This window comes from Triturus cristatus, chromosome 2_1 (genome assembly GCF_964204655.1).
Source record: "Triturus cristatus chromosome 2_1, aTriCri1.1, whole genome shotgun sequence".
Taxonomy (NCBI): domain Eukaryota; kingdom Metazoa; phylum Chordata; class Amphibia; order Caudata; family Salamandridae; genus Triturus; species Triturus cristatus.
This window is the reverse complement of record NC_140581.1, coordinates 208,183,518-208,211,430: the sequence shown is the minus strand read 5'-3', so window position 1 is coordinate 208,211,430 and position 27,913 is coordinate 208,183,518. Positions and strand designations below refer to the sequence as shown.

The following is a 27,913-nucleotide window of genomic DNA, read 5'->3' as shown; positions in this document are numbered from 1 at the left end:
TGGTGTAGTGCGGGTGAGGGCCCTAGGTGAAGTGTGTTCAATAGTGCAATTTTAAAACAAGTAGCTGGGGCCCAAAATACCAAAATTTAATCAACAGGGTCCCACTCTTGACTAAAAATACATAGTCGCGCCTCCCTACTGCAAGGTAATAGGGTTGGCGCTATAAGAGGTCAACATGTTTCTTGCTATGGTTAATTAAACCGCAATTCGACAGGACAAAACAAAAAAAAAAAGTTCACACACTTACTGGTAGTGATAGCACCTATTTAGCACTTACCACTGATACAGCACCCTAATAAGTGGTTACTTAAGTTGGAGAAAAACCTATATGTGCCCCATAGTGATGCATAAGGGACTCCAACGAATCAGGGCGGGACTAAAACACTGAATAGTACAGTGTTTTCTTCCCTTGTTAGAGGAAACGGATGATCCTTCCCTTCGTCCGATCCGATTCGGGTCGGACGAAGGGTAGGAGCATCCGTTTCCTCTAACAAGGGAAGAAAACACTGTACTATTCAGTGTTTTAGTCCGGCCCTGATTCGTTGGAGTCCCTGAACAAGGGGCAATAATTGAGAGTCCTGGGTCCCTGCAACTCGGGCTGTAGCACGCCACCTATCCTGCGACTGGGACATAACATTGTTCCAATCTCCCCCAACCAGGGTCATCCCTGATGGAAATTCAGTCCAGAGCACCGTCAGTTTTTCAACTAAGGTCTAGGAGAGAGGGGTGGGAGCGTAGACACTTCTCATAACAACGGGTTCCCCATACAGTGTCCCATATATCACAATGAATCTACCCTGGGGGTCCGACCACATTTGACTATGAACAAAGGGGACGCTGCGGTGTATAAGAATTGCAACCCCCCGGGAGCCACTAGTGAATCAGGCGTGATAAATGTGTGTGAAGCCAAACCTTCCCAAGCAAGGTGTCTTGTTACCCACTAAGTGGGTGTCCTGTAGGAGGAGGACGCTCTCCTGGTGGCACTTAGCTTGGCGCAGCACTGCTCCCCGCTTGATCTTATCAAGCAGGCCGTTTGTGTTCCAACTAAGGACTCGGAGCTCTCTACTCCCGACCCGAGCTAAGTCCTGCGGCATAGTCTGTCGTGGCATATGTAGAGGAAAATAGCGAGTCAAGTGATAGTGACAATCCCAGAATCGCACATAGCAGAAGACATAGTGGCATTAACAGATAACAGCAAACAATTTAACAAATCCAGTCCCTCCCCCACCCAATACCTCAAAACAGTAGAAGCATCTGTCGTGGTAGGTGTCGCACCTCAGCCCCAACGGGAGCAGGGCACAGCCCCATACCAAAGGTTCCGCATGAAACTGTCACCAAACAGATATAATGTTCTCAGATACTGAGAGAAGATTCATGGGGGGGGGGGGGGGAGGCCTCACGTAGGCCCGGTGGAAGGAGACATCGGCGTAGTAAACATTACAGTACAAGTTCTCAAACCCCATGTCACGCTGGAGATTAATCTCGCTGGGCAGCTGCCTGGGAGCCAGAAGCACTCTCTCAATTGATTCCAGAGAGGTCATCCGCGTCTGGAGGGATGTGACTGTATCTTCCACAGTGGAAATGCGAGTTTCTGCCTCCATAATTCTGTCCACCGCTTTGCGGAGATCTTGACGGATGAGTGCCACATCCGACCCCACCTCACCGATCCTAGCCTCTAGTGCCTCACGAGACTGAGTTATCACCGCCATCAATGCAGCATTGTCTGGGACGGCAGAGCCCTGACTCGACGACTCCTGCGCCCCGACCCCGCATAGCGGTTCAGAGTGCTCTGTTTCTGTAGTTTGTCCTGAGTCATCGTCAGTTATAATAGTCATATACTGACCCAACAAAGATGGATACGGCGCCACCAGACGTGTCTGTTTATTGTCACCGCGCCAGCAGCTCTGAAGAGGTAGGGAGTCCACGCCTCCGTCGTCGCCTAAATCACAGAGAAGACAGGGGCTAAGGCAGCCCGCACACAGGCCGCACCGGACCTAGACCGACCGCTTCCGCGTACAGTTACCTCCGCACCCCCCTATTAGGTGTCACCATCTGCCCAACGTCGCAAAGTCACAATAGGAGGAGGCGGCCCCCAGTGAACAGGCGCATCTATCCCTCATACACCGCAACCAAGGCCGGGGGAAGCGGGTCGTAGCAATGCACGGCGTGATCCTCCCACTCTTAAGATATGTATAGTATAGCAAACCCAAGAGAAGAAAGGTACCCCCTAAATAATTCCAGGTCCAAGAGGAGGGGGAAACAACAAAAACTAAGGAAAACCCTCTATAATGACCTACATTGCTTTACTTCTGGCCTAAAGGCTCATATCAGAGACATATCCCCAAATTATCTTCTTACAACGTGATTAGTTCGTAGAACTGTATTTTATTATTTAGAAGAATATTTTTTCCTTTTTATCTTTTTTCACATATGTGTCTGATTTGTCATTATTAACCCCTTCGATGCGCATGACGGAGCGGTTCCGTCATGCGCATCGGTTGCGCTGTGCGTATGACGGAAACGCTCCGTCATGGCCCCGCCCGCGCAATAGAACCTTCAGCACAGCGCGGTAATCCGCGCCGCGCTGAAGGGATTAATAAACATTCATATATTTACAAATTCATGCAATGCTATTCACAGGAAAAACATACAATATCTCAAGACATAATAATTACTCCAACATCCTTGTGGAACGTAATTGTCCAAACTGTGAACAGGTAATATCAGCACATGGATACATCTTTGAGCGTAGTTCAGAGTTTGCCTGACGTGTTAGTTTACCTGCCATAAGTATGATAAAACAAACTTGTAGCTCACAGCTACATTGGTAACCCCACAATCACCTATCAAAACTGCACGCTCACCTATCAAACCTATTCACCACCCACACTAACATTCATACAACACAAATAAGAAAAAACAAATCAAATAGGGCATTTTTCATTTACTTTTGACTTCTGCCTATCATTCTGCTACCTGGATTAGTGCCCCACCCACAAGGTCAGGACACAGACTCTGGTCTTTTTCAATTTTTTGGTAGTGCACTGAAGCTGTGCTTAAGGCACGCCCAACTACATCTATGACCACTCTGGCAAAACAAAGGGCAGGAACCCCCGATGCTCTCTTTTGTATCAAAGTCTCCTTGTTGCTTTTTACATGGTAATGGAATTACACCTTGTACTTGAATTAGTTATTTAGGCAAATATACAATCTTTTCAATATATGTAATTCAATCATAGCCCACTGATCTAACAGGTTAAAAATAAAATCAAATTCTAACTACTAGGCTAGGTTTTACAACAACACCTGTTATTGCCTATTTGCAAACCAGGTTTGTAAATATGCGTTCAGAAGCTAGTATGTACTTGCCAAACAAGAGCTAAAGGGTTCTGTGAAGCTTTGCAGACAGTTCTGTTGATATGTTGCATTACATGAACCTGTGTGAATCTTGGTTCGCAGGAGAGCTTGCACATCTGTTTGAGTATTACCTAGTAAGCGTCAAGACTGCAACACCACATATCCATTGTGTTTCGCTAGATGCTGTTGGCACATCTGGTGTCCCACTCCCACCTAAAGAAATACACTCGATGCATGTGATTAGGTATTCAGTTTAAATTTTGATTGGCCTACATCAACTAAAGCTTCCCAGTCTTTGAAGAATGCAAGGAGGCACTGGGTCTTGTGCGGTGGCGTCCTAGAGTTCTTTGCGCTAAGATGTTTCCATGTCTCCTTCTATAAAAGAAGCCTTTTACCCTGTTCCCCTTACTTTTTTGATGCAATGCTAGATATGTCAGGGAATGACAGAATACCGAATGTGCCACTACGTCCTGACACATTTCTCTTAGTTAGGCATTTGAAGGCCAGGGCAAGCATGCCAATAAACATTGCTAACTGTAATGGGTGCTGACTCCACATCAAATGGCATACGAGGAAAAAATGCAATGGCGCCTCCTTGATAAAAGTCAGACTTTGGTTGGGGTGGACTCTCAGGAAATGACAATCCCCAACTGAAAGAGGACTCTCAGGATGTGACGTCAAGCAGAAAGGGCATAGCAATTGCTAAAATTTCTGAGAAATCACTCAATGGCTAGTAGTAAACTCCATACTGACAAGGTGGCTGTTAGACCCGGTGGTTTCTGGCTGGCTAGGACGCATCAAAGAATCCACTGTCCTAGATAGGAAAAGTATGATACACTTGTCCGATAACCTTGCTTGGCACAGAGCAGTCAGGCTTATCCTCAGGGTCAAAGTGTAAAGTATTGGCTCAACCCCCACCCTCGCAACACACTGTGTACCCTACAAAAAGTCTCCACACTGTATGTATAAAACGCTGGTCTTTGTATTACACACAAATTGAAATCAAAATTACATTGGATATATACTTTACAGTTATATGCAAATGTCGAACTCTTCAATTAGAAGCACAACGGCATGAACATATTTGCACTAGTCATAGGTACTCACTTGCCGCTTTATCACCTCAGCCTCATAAGCAACATAAACCCATGTGTGTGCTTCCCGAGGTGTTCACGATCCAAGCAATCCCTCCCACTTTCCAGCTAACACATTAGCATAAACACGACATTCCCAATATTGTATACCCTGCACAATTGTAAGGGTCAAGAAATCAAAGGTTTTGACGATGCCTCGTTACCCAGCCCCTCAGCCACCCAAATAACACCAGCTAACGATACAACCGCAGGCGACACTGATTAATTTGTCAGGACCACCTAAAGCAGAAGGAAACAGTTAGGTGCTCTCGTCCATCCAGAGTCAGCCCACCCGGTGGCACCTTCTCGAGTGCAGGATCACTACCCCTGCCCCCATAGGCAAGACTGTGACACCGGAAGCTAATGAGCTTCCAGTTTGGAAAATTGTTTCCCCTCCGGTGATGGTGCGAGCTGCAGTTGCTCCAGGCAGCCAGCCGTGAGTGCACACAAGGTGCAAAGAGACCCCTCGGGTCCAGTCACTATTCTCAACAACAGAATACATTGTGGCATTGGTCCAGGAAAAGGGAGCCGGCGACCTCAGACTGAGGCCGCAATGTCAGGCACTGTCATCTGCCTGATTTGGAGGTCAGAGACAGCCTAGGCTGCCATCTCGGGTCCCCCGGACTCAGCAAACACCCCCCAATACCCCTTGGACACCACACGCTACGGAGTGTGAGCTAGCACAGGTTTCCGGTAGTAGGCTCGGGTCCCTCAGACTCAGGAAACTGAACTCCTTGGACTTCTCAGGCTATGGCACCCCCGGGTAGGCCGCTGATAGTTACAAGCACACTCATCGGCACAGTTTGATTACTGCACACGATCTTGTGGAAACAGGGAGATCCTTTCTGCCCTTGTGATCTCGTGGGCAGGAGGCGAATCAACCGGCACTTCGAAAGTGCTTAGGGACCCGTGCCATGACAGTTGGCAATTAGCTGCAGGGCAGAAACATCCAGGCAAAATCCACCAAGTGATAGGCTCCTCCCTAAGGCACGACAAGCCTCAGGCCACCACAAGTCTGCACATAATGCAGTTGCAATCACTCCTGCCCCAATAGTTCCTCTAATTGATGTCCCATCATCGAACCAGCATAGGTTCCAATCCCACAATCGCATCTAACTCCTGAGGGCAGAGCTCCAGCAGTTATACCCACAATAGCCTTTGCAGATGAGATCTGTTCAAAAGGCCACCTTTCAAATACAGAGGCCCCATCTAAATGTTGTCCTTTTGGCCATCCTACCCCGGGAGGCTTGATCAACATCTTTAGTGGGGCCAAGACCCTTTACCTTGGAATGCAGGTGCCAATTCCACCCCCTCTTATCCGTACCAGGAAGCCCGTCAGTGCCAGCGGTCTGCAGTTTCCCTTGAGCCCCTAGTTTATGGCTGTGTTATCAGGAATGCACAGGTGTAGCTGTCACCCAAGCACCCGGACTGGAGACAGGCAGATAGAGGCACGCGTACAGAAATGCCCACCTTCCCAAAGTGATATTTTCACATTAGTAATGTTGAATCCACTCACACCAACGGAGAGGATTTGCCATTGCTAACTCATTGATACCAAACACTATACTGCCACTGTTCTGCACATAGGAAATACAGCTTAATAGACTTTCCACAGATCCCTCATGTCAATCCAATGTGAGAAGCAGGCCGTACGGTACCGAACGCACCATCTGCTGCCATTCACTACCAGTGCATGTAGAAACCACACCCTGCCCCCAGGGAGTACTCCGATGTAGCGAGAAATATGCAGAACCTTGGCAAGTAGCTTTTTAAATGCCAAGCCGAGTAACAGTAACCTGCACACACAGGCCCCGCCATGGCAAGCCAGTGGCACGTTTGAAGCGCTACCTCTGTGGGTGTCAAAACCAGTGCTGCAGGCCCACAGAGGAACATTTGAGTTGAATGCCCTATTTATATGTCTTACCCTTGGAAAAGGATCTTAGAGCGAGCTGAAATCAGCCAATCATGTATACACAAATCACCAATATGTATATGACAAGCACAGCGCTTTGGCACTGAATGGCAGTGTCAAAATGCTCAAAGTCCTAAGACTAGCACATAGATCTGCGGAAAACCGAGGAAGCGCACTAGAAAGGGCCATTTCTAACAGTGGCATTATCCATAGTTTGCTACAATGTTCTGGAGTTAAACAAATTTTAGTACAGTATTTATTAGCATAATGCAAGCCCGCACATTATAATTACTGTTTACTACAATTAAATATCTCAGGTGTGGAGAAGTTTATGTCACTCCTGAGTAGTTTTTAATCCAGAAAAGATTAGAATATCTAGACAGAACAAAAGCTAATTAAAAAAGTAAACAACAAAAATTAAAGATGTACAATCATATTGACTGGCGAGTACTACGGTGTCATCTTGGTATTTCCTACTAGATCAAGAAAAGACAACTGATGCAACAAGCTAAAGTATGCAAAATCTGTACATCAAAAATGATCAAATGGTATATCAGAAAATGCTACTTTTAATCCTTTTATTATTGGATAGAGTTCAGGACCTTATGGGACTGAGTTGATAAGAGCAGCCATGTGGTGGATGGAAGGAAGGGTTCTGAGTAAGGTTTCCACTTGCATTCTAGACCAGTCCTTTAAAATACCTCTGTGTGCATCTCATAATTGTGCACCAATTTTAAGGTGCAGCAGGTGCAATGCGGAGACTTCTGGGCATCACAGAATCAAATAATTGGGTGCCACTGCACATAGTAATCAACTCATATTGAGCATGGTGGCTCACACCTTGGGAAACATATTGTGGGAGGCAGAACTTTTTCACAGGAGGGCCTAGCACACTGGGAAAACATCATGATTTGCTTTAGGGTGGGTAAGACAGCTTGGAGGGACTAGAAGAGATGTTCTGTTACTTGACCTAAAATTAACAAAGCACAAACTATACACTGGGCATAACAGAACAGTACTCCACGGTCCAGTCAAGCACCCACGACTCATACAGTCTAATGAGGATTAATGTAAACTTAAACATAAATCACATATACACTTAAAGTCAAACACTACCTGAACGGTCTTTTGTGACTGAGGCGAAGAAGATGATGTCTTCTGAGTCAAATAAAACCCAATGGATCCCTTGGTAGAGTTGAAAACACTTTTTAGCTTAGAGAAGCACACATTCATTAGCGTAAGATGGAACGGCATCTTGACATTTATCATCTTTTTAAAAAGATTCATTAGCAGCTCGACCAGTGGAATAACAACATCGTCGCTCCCTGGAAGAAAGTTCAAATACAAATTAATCGGCTTATTTCTATAATGTACTCTGACTACCAGTTTCATCTAAAAACATGACAAAGACATAACTAGCCCAGTTACACGCAGCATGCACAATGCAACAACCAAGGCAGTGTAAAATAACCTTTTTGCAACAAAGACCCCGAAATGGTCCGCTATACTAATTTGTAAGGCCAGGGACGAGATCGGACAGCGCTGCCACACAAGGCCCTTCCTCCTCTAATTTGTTGCTCCTTAAATCCCTTGTCCACACTTGTAACATCATCAGCATGCCAGGGTCACACTATACACACACTTGTAACATCATCAACATGCCAGGGTCACACTATACATACTAAGTAAGTAGTTCACATATCTTCATTGCAAATTTAAGATGCACTGTTCCATTTCCACCAATGTCTATTATACAGTAAAGTTTAGAACCACTCATTTTAGACTATCATTTTTATGAACTTTTTCATACTTGTTTTAAAATTATTTGATATCTTTTTACTGTTACTTTTTTCCATTTCGTTTTCGTGTAGTTTAAATGGTAAGGGCCTGATTTAGATCTTGGCGAACGGGTTACTCAGTCACAACAGTGAAGGGTTATCATGTACGCTATAATCTAAATCCCATTATATCCTATGGGATTTATATAAATCCCATTTTACCCTTCAACATCTAAATCAGGTCCAAAGTCCGTAATGTATAATATATATATATGTAGGAAAAGCATGCGCAACAACACATAAGTAATGTAGAGCTTTTTATACCATGTTACTGTGTGAATCAATGGGGGGGGTGCATTTGAGATGGTATTCTTGATGCCAGGACTACGTGGCACTGGCACAGTCTAGTCACCACAGCTGTGTGAGGGCTATATCTGAGGGGGATCACCTCAGTTGGAAGAAGTGGTCATTTAGGTGACATGGGGACGACATGACAGTGACAACCACCCGTGCGCCACTCAGCTCAGTGTGTATGCAGTAGAGATAGTGGTTACATTTGGCTTTTGCCACTCTGTAGATGCTCTGCTGGTCCTCCCTACAGTTCATAAACTTTCTCTTGACTCTTTCCCTTCAGGGGATCTGGCAAATCGGTACAAGTTGCACTGAGATTTTAGGAGCCAGGGCGCCATGAGTACAGAGCATAATTTAGGGACAGAATGTATCAGAGTTACTTTATGTCCTTTTGCAATCTGGGGGAAAGATTGCTTGAGGTCGCTGACTGCAAAGATAAGTTTTTGCAGTGAATTCCTGTCCAGGCAGAATGACTACTGAGAATTGGGCGGAGGATGAGGATGACCAGCTAATTGTTTTCTGCAGGAAGGGTCAAAGGGCCCTTCACCTTCTCTGGGGCTGGCTTTTTATGGCTAAGATCCAGCAGTTGTGAACCACCCCTATTGATGTGCAAATACCAGCCTATTAGAAACCACACTGCGCTTCATCAAGACACACAAGCTCAACCACTGCTGCTGCCTCCTAACCAGATTTTGCTGCAACTCTTACTTGCTTACATTACCTGCACCAAGCTTCTGAATAAGGTGTGAAGGAACAGGACTCTGTCTGCTTTCCCGATTAGACCACTTGTTGGTCTGTGAATACTGACGGATGGTAAGGCGGATTGTGTGAGGCTTCCGACCATCCTTGTGGACTCTAGTAAAAAAGAAACAAAAGTAAAAAACTAATAGTAACTATACAGTAGACTATGATTTTTCAACTGTCTTTCCACAGAAAACATGAATACAGTGGAGATATGTAGTCTTATGGACACCCACGAACAATAACTTTCAGAGGAGGCTATTATAAAGGAGACACTGAGAAGGTAGATGTGAAGAAACTCCTTTATTGTAGTATCCTAAAAGTAGGCAATCAACTCTATGGAATCGAAGGTCCACAGTCGCTGTTCCACGTCCTGTCCTGCTTGACCATTATGGAATCAGAACATCCATTCTCATTCCATCATGGCTCGAGAAGCACAGGAACACAGGCGCTAGACCGTGGACACGATGCATTAACGAGGACATAACAAGGGCTTGACCTAAATAAGCTTAAACTAAGTGTTTGGACGTAGGGTAGCATCATTTTTCAGCATAAAAAACATAGAACTGGCAAAAGTAGCCAAATCCACACCACGCACCACATCAACATACACCATAGAACAACTTAAATAAATCTTACATAATCGAACTGTTATGCACACAACTTGCATTACATTTACCAACATGGACTGTGGTACACGAGTAAGACAACATCTATATTTAATGCAGAAATAGCCTGCAAACATTAAAAACAAGCATTTGCAATGCAATCGGTCTCACCTTTGAGACCTTATATGTATTTAGCTATGCAGCACATTAGCATGGGTGCTGAAACATCTACTGTTCTTTAACATGGAGGGAAAGTAAACACAAAACTGCGTAACACACCAGGTATGGGAACACATGGAGAGAAATATTGCCTTTCAGCGGGAAATGGTATAGTCCAAGCGCTGTTTTTAATATAAAATCAGGGCCTTCGGTGGTCATATCACTGAAAATACAAGATTTGAAAAAAATATTATTGTCTACGGGTGCTTGTGGAAGACAATTTCTATGGACTGGAATCTAGACAATGCTAAAGTGATTCTGCTATTTTACTGACCTCTGCTTATTCCTGAGAAGTGCTGATACTCTCCAATTAAAAGTATTACGTTTCTCTTGAGAAGTGCTGGTACTTCCCTCGTAAAATAAAGTGCCGGTACTCTGTACCGGACAGTACCGGACAGTACCGGCCCATTTAAAGCACTGCTTAAGGCACATATAATGTTTTATCTCACTTATAGATTGTAATTGCGACTCAATCCTTTTTAGGGCTCACTTGACAGTTCAACTATAACTAGGCTTTATGTGATCAATACATGTCGGCGCTCTTTTGAGGTGCCCTTGTCCATGAAACGTCCTTGGCACAAACTGAACGAGTCTACATTTGTTTCTAACCTAAACTCTTCCCGCCCATATTGGCCTACTGACCTGGAGGCAGCTGACATAGCCTTTAGGTGCTTGATCAACAATACGCTTGACCAGCGCATCCCGAAGAAACTGACTGGTGCTAAGTGCATGCAAACGCACGCTTGGTATAACGAGACCCTGTTGGCAGAAAATAATTTTTTTTAAATCCTGGAAGGAGTTTGGAGGCGCACATACAATGCCACTGCAAAAAATACCTATAGGATGGCAATAAATGCCTATCATAAATTAGTGCAAAAGACCAAAGCCTCGTTCTAAGCCAAATCGATTGTATCCAGCTCTAATCCATCTAAAACTATTTTTTCTCTTATGAAGGATATGTTAAAATCCCCCGACCGATAGTAACGTTACTATATCCTCTAATTCACAATGTGATTCACTGGCGAGGTATTTTATCAACAAGATTGAATGCATTTACAGCACACTAGACCTGAGGCAGAGCACCTCCGAATCTTTGATGATCTCCACCCCTACAATTTTTCCTTGCTCCCTGCCAAATGTTCCACCCATGTCTCTTAAAGATTTGGACGTCCTGGCTGCAAAGGTTAAATCAGGCTCGGCTGATGACCCCATAAAACCGGATATCTTCAGGAAATTTTATGACTGTCTGATGACTGAGGGCAGGGAACTAATCAATAGATCGCTTCGGTCGGCAGTGATCCCTAAGACATGGAAGCATGCTAAGGTCGTTCCACTGTTGAAAAAGTCCACACTCGACGCGTCCCTGCTGGAGAACTTTCGGCCAATCTCTCTGCTTTCATATTTGGCAAAGATTATGGAGTCCCATGTGAACATCATTTTGACCAAATATTTGGAAGACAAGGAGATTTTAGACAGTTCACAAAACGGGTTCCTGTCCAGACACAGTACGGAATCAGCCCGTCTGCGGTCACAGAGCAGTTGTGGGCCATGCTAGATGAGGGCAACACTTCAGCATTATTTTTACTCGACCTTGGTGCGGCCTTCGACACGGTCTCCCATAGAATCCTTCTTCAATGGCTAGAGGAGTTTGGGGTTATAGGAGAGGCTTTGGCCTGGTTTGCCTCCTTTTTATCCGAATGCCCATTTCAGGTCCACGCCTCACCCTATTTGTCTAGTGTTTACCCCCTTAGCTGTGGTGTGCCTCAAGGCTCTGCCTTGAGTCCCACGTTATTTAACGTGTATGTCCTTCCACTAGTGCTTCTGGCCAAAGCACGGAACATAAACTTGGTATCCTATGCTGATGATACCCAGTTGGTATTTACTTTCTCTAACAACCCTGCACAGGACCAACTGAAATTCCTTGACGATGCCCTGGCCATCACAGACTGGATGGCAGACAATTATCTTCAACTTAATTCAGCCAAGACAGAGGTGCTCCTTGTTCGCCGAGATACCTATAAATGGGACTCCCAATGGTGGCCCACGGCTCTGGGTACACCGCCCCAACCGAAATCCACGGTCAAGGATTTGGGGGTCCTGATCGATAATGCCCTTTCATTTGAGCCTCACGCTAAAAAAGTGGCTGGTACATGTTTTGGCCTTCTATGTGGCCTAAAACCCATTCTGGGGCTCTTTGATGCCCCTACTCGCCAATTGATTGTTCAATCTGTAGCCCAATTGCGCCTAGATTATTGTAATGGGCTCCTGCTTGGCGTGAATAAAACAGTTATTAAAAGACTACAGCGGGCACAGAATGCAGCAGTGTGCATTCTTTTTGCCCTACCCAAGTACTGCCACACCACCAATCTTCTTCGTCGTCTTCACTGGCTGCCAATCAAACAGAGGGTTCAGTTCAAAACCCTCTGCACCACATATAAGATTCTTCACGGGCAGGGTCCCCAAATTTTACAGGGGCTGTGCACTTCATATGCTCCTTCGAGAGCATTGCGCTCCGCGGACCTGCATCTGACTTGCACTCCCCGGGTGCGCAGGCGTAGAGCAGGGGGCGTTCTTTCAAGGCCCAGGCCCCTGCTCTACGGAATTCTATTCCATTTGCTGCCTGAAGTACACAGGATTATTGGGCATTAGGGAAACTGATTAAAACCTGGCTTTTCTCTTCCATCTAGCTTTTCTCTCTCTGGCTACCTGTCTGCTAGCGCCTGCCCTGTTGCTGGGGTAGCCATGCGCTTTATAAATGTGTATAACCTAACATAAAGAGCTTTCAGAAGTACCATTGAGATAGGGTCTTAGGCTCCAACCACATGTTGGTTCTCTGGAGTATAGCATTTAATTGGGCAGACGTTGTTGTGCGTTTCCAATGAAAAAGGGTGCTTGTATAGCACGTTTTGCCATGTGGGAAGGCGTATGTTCAATACAGCAAGCCTATGTTGACTGTGATGGAAAACCAATGATCAAAGACCATAGCCGTGTTCGGTTTATTATGAAAAATCACGATAAAGCTAGCAGGTCTATCGTATTTATAGTCAAAATAATATGTAAATGTATATACACAGATATGGATGGATTGTTACTACTTTTTGTTGAAGCCTTCAGAGGGTATCTTTGTTGTATGGAATCTCACAGTTAACCACTTTACACTAGGGTGTTGGTTTCCCTCTCTGACAAATCATGGGGATAGCAGATTCATACTATGATAGCACTAGTAAGGTCTATTAGTAGAGACAGTAGTTTGCCTTGCCAACTGAATTTTAACTACTATTGGGATTTGATGACTATGTGACGGCTGCCATGTGGGAAAGTTTACCCTCCATACAAGTCAGTGATTAAGACAATAGGCCTCACTGGTTTGATCTGTATATTTTGAAACTTATGACAAAGTCAGTAATGCTGGCTTATTTATTCTGAATAGCATTTGTTAAAGCCAGTAGACCTTTATTGGTGGGTTAGTATCACACAGTGTTATAGGTTGTAAACAGGTATTGCCACAGTAAGCAATAGTTTTGGAGTTGGTCACTCCCTCTAACAAATCCAGGGGTGGGGATAGAAGATTTTCCACTATAGTAATCCTTGTTAAGCCTTTTTGAGAACTGGCCAAACTAGCATTTTGCATTAAAATTAGTGATTTTATACCTGGATGTCTGATGATTGTCAGTTTACCGCACTTCAGTAGGCTTGTGGTGGTTATGTTGTTAAGCCAATGATAAGGGCGACAGGCACTTACTGGTTCATAGGGAAAAGTCAGGTTAGATCCCGTAGGATTGATCAATTTATTATGAAAAGGTATGGCAAATGTAGTAGGCCTAACTTGACTATTGTGAAAAACACATGTGAAAGGCAATAAGTCTGTTGGCAGGTATTTTATTACAAGGAAACTGACGGATTACCATAGTAGATAAAGGTTTTTGTGTGGTGACCCACTCAAGCAAACCTTGGGGAAAGAAGATTCCACATTTCAATGTCTCAACAACCACTACAAAACCCCACAAACCACACCTATACACCCTTCTACCCCAACTACCACACAATGGCACCTTCACTCTCACACAAAACACCGCTTTGTCCTATTCCACTAACAAACCCACACATCACCAACACAATAAAAGCCACATTATACATAACTTTGATCCAGACACACACTTCCTGTAAATACAAAAAAAATAGCTCTACCCTCTACTTGCTCCTAACAGACCCATTTCTGTTCCCATAAAACCTATACTCAACCCACCATCATATCATCCACCAACACCCTCCTCCTCTTTTTACCAAGAACACACAACCAAACCATCCTCACACTCCACTCCACCACACATATTCCCTCTTCCGGCTATCAAATCAATCTTACACACACTCATAATATTGTCCATCCCCCCTCGCACACAACATACACTTCTCCAATACACATCACCACCCCCTTTACCATTCAAATACCACTCGCTAACAGTACTTAACATACAAATCTTTCTCAGAAAACCACTACATCAATATCTCCTTTCACTACTACACAAAAACAAAACATAACACACACACCAGCGCATCTAAATCTCACACACATTTTCCTAATACATTGTCACAAATTAGAAACATATACCCACCCCAAGACTACACAAATAATACACATCCCAAGCCATCTTTACTCCCAAATTTTCTATCTTCACTAACACCTACCACAAATACTCCAACATAACTCTTATTCAACCGCTTCTCATCCACTGCAAAATTTAGAGCCTTAAAACATGTCCCACATGCTCCACCGCCCCTAATTCACACACCATCCACCCTAAACAGGCGCAAACAAAATAAACAACATGCCACTCTTCACAACTTTCCATGTCTATTACACAATAAGGCTACTCTACAAAAACAACACAGTTCACCAACTCACTCTCAACCACCATCTCCAAAACGTACACATGCAGCCCTAACAAAATGCCTTCTAAGCCTGCTGGATGAAGAATACCATATAGAAAAGTAACACTATTGCTATCCTCATATAGATAATACCAGCACTAATGACACACCAGCAACAAGTTAAAAAAAATACTGCTCACTTTTCAAGAAAACAAAGTCACACCACCACAAAAACACAATCTCTAAACTGCTTACTAATAAATGCTCAATCACTCTCTCAACAGAAAGGCCACACCTATAACCTACTCAATGACACATAACCTGACTTACACTTCATAAACAAATCATGGTTGGGAGGTGACATGGCTCCAGTGTTTCATGAAGCCGTTCCTCCAGGCTATCACACTGCCACACAATATCGTATAGGCAAAAGAGGTGGACTTGCTGTTATAGTCAAGGAAATAATTAAATCTCCCCAAAGTGGACTTTCCATACAAGGTTGTAAGGCTCTCATTACCAGATCCAATCCTACTCCAACATCCTCTTCTAACTTCTTATTTTTTAAATTTTTTTGTTTATAAAGTTTTAAATAGTGAAGACTTGACCCTTGTAGGGTATCAGAGCGCTTTACAATAGGTTAGGCAAGAAGAGAGCATGACGAGCAGCACAAATGCTGTCAAAACTCGTTCCACATCGGGAGGAGGTCAGTGAATTAAACACCTAGGCGTCGACATCGAGTGATAGCCTAGGTTGAGACATTCCGTCAGTTAACTTTCCATATGCTGAGTCAGAGAGTTCTAGTGTAGGTTTTTGTTAATCAAAAACAGCTTGAATTTTCTGTGATTGAGGTGATTGACTGCTGTAGTCTGATTTAAGGGGAAAAGGAGTTCCAAATTCTGGGGACCAATCCTGAGAAGGTTCAGTTGTATGTTTTCTCTTTAAGGAAATGTCTGTGGTTTTAACAATAAGGTGCAGGCGCTCCTAGAAGATCTGCAACTGCTAGACAGTCCCAGTTAGTCAGCTAGGTACTTTGGTGTGTTGAAGTGTCAAGCAAACAGTTTTTAGCTGTATCCTTGCCTCATAATGGAGCCAGTTTAGTACCTTCAGATCGGGCGTGATGTGGTTGTTTCTCTTGGACTCAGTGATGAACCTTGCAGCAGAGTTAAGGGACACCTTAGTGGATCCAGCTTCGATCTAGGCAGACCACATAAGGTAGCGCTTCCATATTCTAACGTGGGGTTTATCAGTGCTTGTATAGCTGTTTTGAGGTCGTCGAAGGGGAGGAAGGGTTTTATTTTTCTCAGTATGTTGATTTGAAGGTTGGCTCCTTTGGTCGTTGTGCTGATGTGTTCTTGCATGTTGAGATTCTTGCTGAGTTTTATTCCGAGTTATCTTGTGGCATCTATAACTTGAGGAAGGCAATTGAAGGCTGTTAGATGTTTCATCCAATCTTTTATGTCGAGGGATCCTTTCGGTGGGGCAATTGAGAGGAATTCGGTTTTGAGAGAGTTGAGTTTGAGGTGGTTTCTGGTCAGCCAGTTTGGGGTTTTTTGTAGAGTTGTGTTGAGTAGTCGGATATCTTCAGGGGAGGAGATTTTTAGGTACAGTTGGGTGTCATGCGCATACATGTGGTATTTTACGTTCGAGAATTTCAGAATTTCGGTTAGAGGCTCCATTGAAGGCTTATTCTTCTTCCTTAACAGACTAACATCTAGCAATGCCATATACCCATACACGTCTCTATACATAGTTTCAAACCTTATAACATTACACTCCACCCTATGCATTCTTGGTGACCTAAACATTTGGTTTGATAAACCCAATAGCTTCGATCATCACTGTACTAGTCACACTGAACTAAATCAGATCATACACAAACCCACACACATCACTGGACACACACTAGATAGCAATTTTTCTAATCCAGAACTAGTTACTTTTTAAAGGATTACTACAGTCACATGGTCAGACCACCATCTGGTAGCTTTCCAACATAAAACACCACAAATCAACTCACCTAAGAACACCTTACATGTATCCAGCTATCGACCGTGGAACAAACTCAATTTTGAATACTTAGAAACACAATTAACATCCAACACAGATCTAGGCACAATACATTTTGTTAAAAAACTCTGAGTGGCTACAGGAAGCTTTTGATAGCCTTATACCACTAAGAACAAAAACACAGGACAAAAGAAAGTAAGCACCTAGGAGAAATACATAACTAAAATAAAATAAAACAACACATTAGAAAGCTTCAACACACCTGGCTCAAAACAGCAATCAAGATAAAACTTCAACTACGCAAACCTAACAGAATATACAAGTGAACAATCACAAGGCGAAAAAAAAGTACTATTCAGACAGAATTCAAAATGCTAAATGTTCAAATAAAGAATTTTATTAAATTGTCACAGAATTTTGTAACCCTACATGCACAGAAGGAACTCATCTCATTACTGAAGAATTCAATGACCAACTGGCAAATCATTACTCAACCAAAACAGACACGTTGGACTCATAGTTAAAACAAAGGAAAACAACCAGCAGCAACCCATTTCCAAAACTCCCCACCAATAGTAGGCTCAACCAGCCTCTGCATTCGTTCAAACAAATATCATAAAGGTAATTTTTGGACCTGGTTAAGGCAAGCAGGCCGAGCGGCTGCCCTCCTGAACCTTGTCCATCACAAATCTTCAAAAACATTCTTTTAACTACCTCTGCTGCCACACCAGTCAGAAAAATCATTAATAATTCTTTAACTAAGGTAATCTTTCCAGAGTACCTCAAAATTGTATATATGAACCCATTATTAAAGAAAACAAACCTTGACCTGCATGAGCCCAACTACAGACCAAATACGAATGGGCATTTCCTCGGCAAACAGATAGGAAGAGCAGCATTCGCCCAGATGTCACAATTCAGTGAAGATAACTCCACATTGTCAGACAACTAAACACGATGTCGCCCAGGAAGAGGAACAGAATTTCACTCATCACCATCTGAGATGACCATAAAAACACAGTAGACCAGACTGGGGCTGCTACACTTCTTCTCTTGGACCTCACAGCTGCCTTTGACACAGTTGACCATGACACTCTAAATACAAAGACTCTACGAAACCGGCATAGAGGGGACTGCTCTCGACTGGATCACATCCTACCTTCAAAACAGAACAAATGTAATCCATACTCCCCTTTTTTCATCCAAACCGTACTTCACAAAAGCAGGGGTCTTTCAAGGCTCTATCATCTCTACCACGCTTTTCAACATCTACACGAAGTCATTACCGGCAATGATCAATGAATTTCAGCTCACATGCTATAACGATGCAGATGACACATAAATACTCCTTAAACTGGAAAGCCCCAAAGACATTGGAAACTCAAAAATCTTCAATCAATCAATCAGAGAATTTGTAGAGCACGCGCTACATACCCGTGAGGTTCTCAAGGCGCTGAGGGGAGGGGGGTGGGGGTGCCGCTACTGCTCGAAGAGCCAGGTCTTGAGGAGTCTTCTGAAAGTGAGGTGGTCTTGGGTCTGCCGTAGGTGGGTGGGGAGGGTGTTCCAGGTCTTGGCGGCGAGGTAGGAGAAGGATCTGCCGCCGGAGGTTGTTCGTTGGATGCGGGGGACAGAGGCGAGGGCGAGGTTGGCGGCGCGGAGCTGGCGGGTGGGGGTGTAGAAGCTGAGTCTGCTGTTCAGGTAGGCTGGTCCGGCGTTGTGGAGTGCTTTGTGTGCGTGGGTGAGGAGCTTGAAGGTGATCCTCTTCAGTTGCCTCAGAACCATTGATCAGTGGATGACATGGAGCCATCTCAATTTGAATGCTTCCAATACTGAAATACTCATGTGGCGATGGGAAAAATTATGACATACACTGCACCTGGCCTGACGATCTGGGACCACCTCCTGAAGTATCTGAGGAAATAAGAAACCCTGGAATTACCATGAACTCCAAGTTATCAATGAATGCCCAAGTGGACAAATTAGGAAGATCAAGCTTCATTACCATGAACATTCTGCAACATATCTTCTCCCACCTGTGATTTCCACACAAGGTCCAGGCTACTATCTCTCTTGTACTGGCTAAACTTTATTATGGCCATGGCCTCCACCATAGATCATCTTTATCAACTATCAAAAGACTACAAAGGGTTCAGAACTCTTCTGCCAGACTACTCCAATATGTAAAGTCACAAGCCCACATCACCCCTAACTGGAGGGCATTACATTGGTTACCCGTTGTCAGAAGATCTACCTTTAACCTGCTTTTTATCACTCACAAAACAATAAATGGAACAGGACCACTTTTCATCCAGAATAAATTCACAAAATGCATTCAACAAAGGAACCTCCACTCAAGATTGGCACCTCGCCTCAATGCTGCATCATACAAGAAAAAAACATGGGTGGTACATCTTTCTCTGTTCAAGCAACCAAACTATGGAATTCATTACCCCCAAACATGCGATCCATGGATAACAATTTTATCTTCAGACTACTACATAAGAGTTGGCTCTTTCCCACTTAACCACCATGCTCAAACACTGATGTATAGCATATCCCTGTGTTTGTAAACATTTATAATTTGAGTATATGTATTGTATCTATATACGTGTACTTCTTTGTACAAATATGTATAATAACTATGGTGTTTAAAATATATAGATAGTCTTTAGGTCTGCTTGACAAATGTATATATTTCTTCTGGATGTATATATACATATATAAATATAAACACATATATATAAATATAAACACACATATATCAATATAAACACACATTTATCAATATAAACACACACATATATATATATATGTATATAAACACACGTCATGTGATCAAGGCCGTTTTACCGGCCGAAACGCGTCATGACTACGATGTGGAGAGACTAAAAAAATCTTATCGCACATAAGAGGAGTTCATGTATTCCTTCTCGCCGTTCTGGAGGTTAAGGGATGCAACACGATTGGATTTATTTATATATAGTGCTCCACATGTTTAAAGGTACCTGCATGGTTTTCATACAAGCTATTTGATTGGATGCTTATGGGTCACTGTATTATCTATCACAATATATAAATATTTTCATAGCTATGTTATCTACATCTGCTTAACTATTGAAATATCAAGGTGACGATAAAACTAAAAAACACAAAACAAAAGCAATAATACACAAATAAATTAGCTTCAAGTACAGCAACACTTGAACGTCTGAGTTTATACAATACAACTTTAAATCTCAATATATTATCTTCCTTATACATGTATACCCTTTCTATGAGGTTATGTATCTATATATTTATTACTTTACTCTTACTGCAGACAAAAAACAATAAAAATAAAATGAAAACACCTTTGACTCTCTCCAGTGAACTACTGTGTCTCAACCTAGGCCTCTCTCGATGTATCCTCTGCCTCCACTCTCTGACTGATCCTAAACCTCATTCTGCTACTGCCATCTCCAGAGTAACCCTTTCTAGACTCTTCCCTCCTCTATTCCTCCTTGGCTCACTCCAAACCTCATTTTACTACTATAATCTCCTAAACAAGGCTTTCTAAATTCTCCCCTCCTGTATCCCTTCTTTGACTTATACCAAACCTCATTTTACTATTATCCCCCTATCCCTAATCCCTTTCTAGAGACTCTTCTCTCCATCTCTCCTTTTACTCATCTCAAACCTCAGCTTAATACTATGATCTATCAAATAACACTTTCTAGACTCTTCCCTCTTCTATCCCTCCATTATCCTATTCAATCAATTTAACAGACACGCATGCCCACCCCTCTAATTAACTCATATTTCCCTCTACTAATCCACCATTAACCCTTTTTAGGTTCTGAAGTAGCGTGCTACTTGCCGAAGTGTTTCAACGCCTTGTCAGGTGTAGTAAGCGCTATATACATATACAATAACAATTATGCCCTGTTTGGAAGGATTTCATATTGTTTTGGTAACTTTGATTTGTATATATTTGTAATTTTATTAGTGTTTACTTGATGTCATTTTTATACGTCATCAATGACGTCATTTAAAATATCATCATTTATGTAATGTGTGAGGTCATAAGTAGAGCATGATGGGGGCACAAGCTATAGTTAGCTCGCTAAACTAGAACTAGTAAATGTCAGTGGTTATTTATTCTTTAAATGTTATTTTTTGTCTTATTTCAACACCTCCCTAGAGCGTCACTCTAAACTTTGTTCCATTCTGGAAATGTAGAGATTTATTTTTTAACATAAGCTAAAATCTTATTATGTTACCCAACTATAAATATATATTCTATTATATTTTTGCAATGTACAAAAACTGAGACTCAATTTTACAGAAATAATATGACACTAGCACAGTATTTCCTCTATCGATAGACTTGATATCAACAACTTGTTTGTTAAGGGAATCGTTCTACATTCAGAGAATACCTCCATGTGCCGCATCAAAGCTAACATGTATATCAACTATTAATCAAATCACTACTTAATATGACGCACAGCATGGGGCTGCTATGAAAAAAGCACTTAAGCTTTGGCGAATGTTCCCAGTCTGAGTTATCTGTCTCATGTAACATTTCACGTATTTTAGCAAGTCATTTCCAACAATGAAATTAAGGAAGCATGTACAGTCGGCACAGCTGCATGGCTACTCTACAGTCTAGTGTCGCACGTGAGAAATATTTGTTTCATATGTTCAGGGGGGCTTCTCGTTGCATTTCTCAGCAAGTTTTAGGATTATCAGATCCCAGTTAAGTGGGTAATTCCCCTTTAATTCTTTGCTGCAGTTTTAATGCCTAGCTCTCTGCATTGCCCATTTGAGTAACTAACTGCCTCCTTCATTGTGCTATCTTGGGCAAGCTGTTATATTTCATAAGGGGAAGGGGGGTGGTCGGGCGGCAAAGAATTTCGCTCCGCCGGCAGAGTTTACAGAGTTTTGCCCACTCACCGCAGAGTTACGAAATGTCTGTGAAGCGATGTAGAGCGGAGTTCTTTCTCTTGCGCGGCTCACCAACATTAAGTTGGAAAGCAAGAAAAATCACTTGCTAGATCACCTCCCAGCGAGATTTCTGAATGTGGGCAGTCACAGAAGGTCGCTACCACTCACATTGAGAAAGCTGTGGCCTTGTTGAGGAAGCTTTTGCTTGCATTATGGAAGCTGCGGCTCAAATAGAAAATCTACTTGAGCAGCAGAAAGAAACTGTGCCTCCTGGCACTGCGTGATGCCATTCGCGCTAGTTCTACAGTGCGGGATAAACTCTTGGTGCAAAAAATCAGCACGATGTACCAGACTCTGCCGCTCACGGAACTCCGCGTTGCACGACAGAGTTTTTTGGGCACTTTGCGGAGTTCCGCGAACTCCACCAAAGCCTACATATTTCCATGCCATTGCAAGCTGCTGTTTGGTCAACATAGTGCTAAATCCACAAATGTACACTCATACTTGTTTTCTTTGGTGTGGGACTATAAACCCAGGAAACAGGTTTGGGGGTTATTAACTACTTTAACACTCGAGAATTGTTCTGTTGTATCTGCGACCTCTTTCCAATACTGTATGACTGTGCAGCTTCAAAACCCTTGCTTTAGGTCTGAGTGGTATCTGGCACATTAGTCAGAAAACGATTGGTGCAATTTATGCTAGTGTTAATGAGTCAAATATGTGTGGTTTAGTAAACTGTACTGGATGAATTTGAGCTTTTAGGGGCACTTTTTTCGGGTATCCTATTGCAGTATGCCACCCTGTGACCTTCACCTCCTCTCATAGGTCTGCTGTCAACCATCTTGCAGCACCTGAACTGATGCAACTGTAATTTCTGTTAACATTGAGTGTGGACACTGTCTTTTATCTACTTTCCAAATTAATCACTATGTCCAAACACTGTTCATGGGCGGTAGCTCGGTTCTAAGTGATCAGATTTGCTTCATCTTAGTCAGTGCACTGAAGGTCGAGAACTGGCTTGTGGGAATTAAGCTTGCCTGTTGCAATGTTTGGAATGTGTAACCTGCACTGCCATCACAGAAGTCACCCATTGTTACAATTCTGGCATCTGCCCATGTAGCCTCATCCACAACTTTTGTAACATTTCGGACATTAGGCATACACCCTAATGGCGGCATTGGGGCATATGCCACTTTGTTCTTGATCTTTATCAAAACCCCAAACAAGCAGCAGCTGACGACATCAAGCAGCACCAGCCTGCAGTGTTTATCCCAGAACTTCTGAGAAGACATGTATAGCACCAACAAGTCACCAAGTGGCGTCTTCCTGTACCAGATCTAGTGGTTGGTCGGGTCCGCAACCTATTTCACCACCTACTGAAGCTGTACTGCAGAAGGTAGTTCTCCAGATTAGGCACTCTTATCCCCAACCCTATGGAACAGAAGCTGCAATTTACTGAGGGACACACTGTGCCTTCTACCACCCCATATAAGGTCATTCAGCACAGTAGCAATCTCAGTAAAAATTTGTATGGGCAGGTGTATCGGAAAAGTAACTGATAGGTTAAGAAATCAGTAGTAGCACCATCTTGGTGACAACTACTCTTTCCATTATAGGCAAGGGCTATTACAGATAACGTCCCTGTAACCTTTGTTTTTTTTCAGTGAAATTATATATATATATATATATATTCACTGAAAAAAACATAGGTTTCAGGGGTGTTATAGTTAGCTGGACATTTCCCTCATACAAAACCCTAGAAATTCCCCTGTTATAGTTAGTTCAGCTAACTATAACTCGCGCCCCCGCAATGCACTGCTGATGACGTCACATATTACATCACTCATGACATGGTCAGTGACATCACTAATGACATCACTGATGACATCTGAAATGACATCACTGATGACATCACTGATGACGTCATCCAGTGACTGTGTGTTTCTGTAAAGTTTAAATATGTTTAATATATATATAGGGAAAAACCTATGGAAGAATGAGTGGGTGTACAAGTGTGTGAATGGATGATTTAGTAGGTGCGTGACTGACTCTATAAGTGAGTCATCAAACGTATCTTACTGCAAACTAGTGACTAAACTGTGTGAATGTCTGTATCTGTCTGTCTGTTGGTGTATAAGCGGCTGCATGGTTTTGTGTATAGATATATGTGTGTCTATATGGGTTATTGATTGGTTGTCTCAGTATCTGTACGGGTGCCTGAGTGTTTGTGTGGGTAGGGTGTGTATGACTGTGCATAGATGTGTGAGTGGGTGATTCTATGGGTGCATGGTTTTAAGAGTGCATCTGTGATGGACTGCATGGGTGGGTGAGTGTGTGTATGGTTGTGTTAGTGATTGAATGTATATCTCAGTGGTACATGTATCAGTAACTACATATGTGAAACGCAGTGTATATGTGTGTAAGAGTATATAACTATCTATATGTGAGAGTGTGTGATTGCGGGAGTGGCTGTATGGATGAGTGTGTGCTTGTATTAGTAATTGTATAAGAGCGTCAGAGTTTGTTAGTATTTTTATGAGTAAGTGAACTTGAGTGTGTTTAACTGTATAGGTGAGTAAATTGGACTGCGTTTAATTATTTGCACGACTGACTAGTTGTGTCAGTACCTCAATGGATGATTGGCGATGTGTGAGTGTCTATATAGGTGTATAAATGCATATGATAGTCTTGTACAGAGTGACTGTAAGTATGAGTGACTGTACAGGTGAGTGAGTGGAGGTGTATGTAGACCTAAGAGTTAATGAGTGGGTATGTAGTTATTGGTATTGGAGTATCTATGGTTTTCAAAATGGCCGTCTGAAATTTTGAGTCGGTGTATCAAAGGTTATATTAGGGTGTGAGAAGATGCACTAATTTATCACATGGATGACGTCATCAGTGATGTCATCAGTGATGTCATTTGAGATGTCATCAGTGATGTCATCAGTGATGTCACTGACCATGTCACGAGTGATGTAATATGTGACGTCATCAGCAGTGCATTGCGGGGGAGCGAGTTATAGTTAGCTGAACTAACTATTACAGGGGAATTTCTAGGGTTTTGTACGAGAGAAATGTCCAGCTAACTATAAAGCCCCTGAAACCTATGTTTTTTTCATTGAATTTCTAAGGTTTTTTAAATGCTAATTCCTAACTATAACGCCCCTGAAACCCTTGGTTTTTTCAGTGAATTTCAAAGGTTTTTTAAATGCCAATTCCTAACTATAACGTGCATGAAACCTATGGTTTTTTCAGTGAATTTCAAAGGTTTTTTAAATGCTAATTCCTATCTATAACTTATCTTTAAAGATATCTTGTTTAATGATTTTGATTGGATTTCTATATTTTTCAAATTTAGTGTGTCAATTTCATTAATTATGTTTTTAAAAAAATACTTTTTAATCACCATTTTTTAAAATTATTTTTTCAATTAATTCTTTTAAAAATTAAAAAATATCATTTGAATTTAATGGGTTTTTCAAACATATTTTTTTCAAAATATATTTTTAACTATATGTTCAAAACTTTATTTTATATATTTTTTTTCCATGTTTTTGGATCCGTGCACCCAACGCGAGAGAATCCGTGCACCCAACGCATTAGGATGTGCGCACCCTGTGCGCATTTCGCCGTTTTTTTTTTTTTTAAAAAAGGGGGCCCCAGGGGGTCCTTCTGGGACCCCCTAAGCACTTCTAGAGGGTCACAGTATTTCCACTCTGCCGCCTTTATATGTTTTACACACTTATTCCCCTTGCTTCTTCAGCCTCGCTTCTACCGAGGCAGAAAATGGCCGCCAACAGTTCCTGGTTTCGAATGTAGATAGACACTCGACAGCCAATTAGCATTCAGCGCGTGATTGGGAGGGTGTGCGCTGGGTTCGGGAAGGGTGCGCTCAGGGTGCGTATAGGCTGCGCGGATCCTCCCCGGTCATAGATATATATGTACTTTTAACTCTAATTTTCTCAGGAACTACTGAACAGATTCACACCATTTATGCAAAAGGCACGAGTCTGAACTGAGGACTACCTCTTTGCCAAATTTGGTGTCATTTCGTTCAGCGGTTCAGGCTGTAGCTGCGAAAACAGATCCTATGGGAAATTGCATGGGGAAAACATGTTTTGGGACCCCCCTTTTGTCTCGGCCCCCGCTTGACGAATCACCACGAAACTTTCAGGGTAGGAGCGGAGCGGAGCTGGCCAAAAGTTTGGAAAATTTCGCGAAGATTCGTCAACCGGCGCCAAAGTAATTCCCAATAGAATGTTGGGGATTTCCTATTGAAAATAGGTCCTAACTATAACTATCTACTGGCGACCGCCAGTAGATAATATTATATATATCTGTGTCCGGTCATGCTTTTACTATGTCCTTTCAATGGCTTACCATCTTCAAACATATTGTTGGCAGTAGCTAATTAGCTACTTTAGTGATTATTCATTTCAGGATTTTCTATGGGAATCTTAACCTGTGAACATGACTGGGTTCAGTCAGCCGATCTCTACTTACTTTGCACTTTCTATGCACTTTCGCACTTTGAAAATTACAAATGTTATTTACATATTTTTAACACAATTGTTTTTATGAGAATTGAATGTTTATTGAATTATTGGGTGATATGATTATTTATTGGCACTTTTGCACTTTAGTACACTCCCTCGCATTTTTGCACAGCTGCAGGGATCTGCAGCATAAAATAGGGTATATGAGGCTAGACATGGACTCTATTGGGATTCATCCCATAATTAAAAATCAGGACAGACATTTGAGGGTTTAATATGCATAAAGGAGTTATTTGGCCATATAAGTATTTAACCGATATTTCAATGGGTACTTGAATATTCAAATATCTATGATGCACCATTGTAGGATGCAGTAACTTTGCATGGCCATTGCTGTTATGAGTGTGAATTTAAAACTTAAACAGTTGTTTGTTTTTACTGTACAAACTCCTACATATGTATCGCGATGATATCTCCCCATTTCTTAAATTGTATTATGATTTTAACATAGCAATTTACAAGGTATGTGTATGGAATACGATGTTATTCATATGGGGATCCATCTTTCCTAGTCTGTCTTCTATGTCCATGCCGTTTTCTCTGGTATCACGTGCAGAGTATCTTTTTTCCTATTTAAGGAAGTGTTTTGAAGTTTCATGTTGTCATGTGAACAAGGCTCAAGTGGAGCCGAAACGTTATGCCGACTAGCATGCGAACAGGCTAATAAATATTTGCACAAAGAATACGGTCCGTGTCTGTACTATCTGGGGCAGGTGCCACGAGGAGGCAGCCTTAACTGAGAAGCAGAATTGGAGGATATATCTATATATATATATTCACTGAAAAAACCTAAGGTTACAGGGACGTTATCTGTAATGGCAAGAGTAGTTGTCGCCAAGATGGTAACTATAACTGCTAAATTTCGATGGTCTTGTACGAGTGAAATCTGAGCCCAACTATAACGTCCCTGTAACCTTTGTTTTTTTCAGTGAATGAATATATATATATTCACTGCTCAGACACCTGCTCACACCTGGATACACCCAGTCACTCAGCCACTCACATAACGTGTTACAAATAGTATCACTCATTAGTAGTACACAAAGTTTACTAATTTACCATTTGTAGTATCTTACTATATATCTTTAACACTGAGAAACTTTTACAAAACACTCACAATCACTGGATGATGTCATCAGTGATGTTGTCAGTGATGTCACTGACCATGCGATGAGTGATGTAATATGTGAGGTTATAGTTAGGTCAGGTAACTATAACTGCTGAATTTCTAGGGTCTTGTACGAGTGAAATATGAGCCTAACTATAACGTCCCTGTAACCTTTGTTTTTTTCAGTGAATGAATATATATATATTTTTACTTTTATAATCTTTATTTCGACCATTTAGATCATAAAAGATATACAACAATAAAAACATTTAAAAAAGAATTAACATTCAAATAAAAAATAACACAACATTTTGAGCAGAAGTATAAATAACAACGAGTTGTAAAATA

At 42.2% G+C, this 27,913-nt stretch overlaps 1 protein-coding gene across 2 annotated transcripts in view; it reads right to left on the bottom strand.

The window, feature by feature from the left end:
* The window catches only part of POLI (DNA polymerase iota), a 329,170-nt gene that overhangs the window by 12,823 nt on the left and 288,434 nt on the right, over positions 1-27,913 (bottom strand). For both annotated transcript variants that reach the window (XM_085629940.1, XM_085629934.1), the window contains 2 exons: positions 9,253-9,386; positions 7,519-7,727 (listed from right to left, as the gene is read on the bottom strand). In XM_085629940.1, the coding sequence (XP_085486066.1) occupies positions 7,519-7,727; positions 9,253-9,386 (343 nt within the window). The remainder of the gene's footprint in view (positions 1-7,518; positions 7,728-9,252; positions 9,387-27,913) is intronic.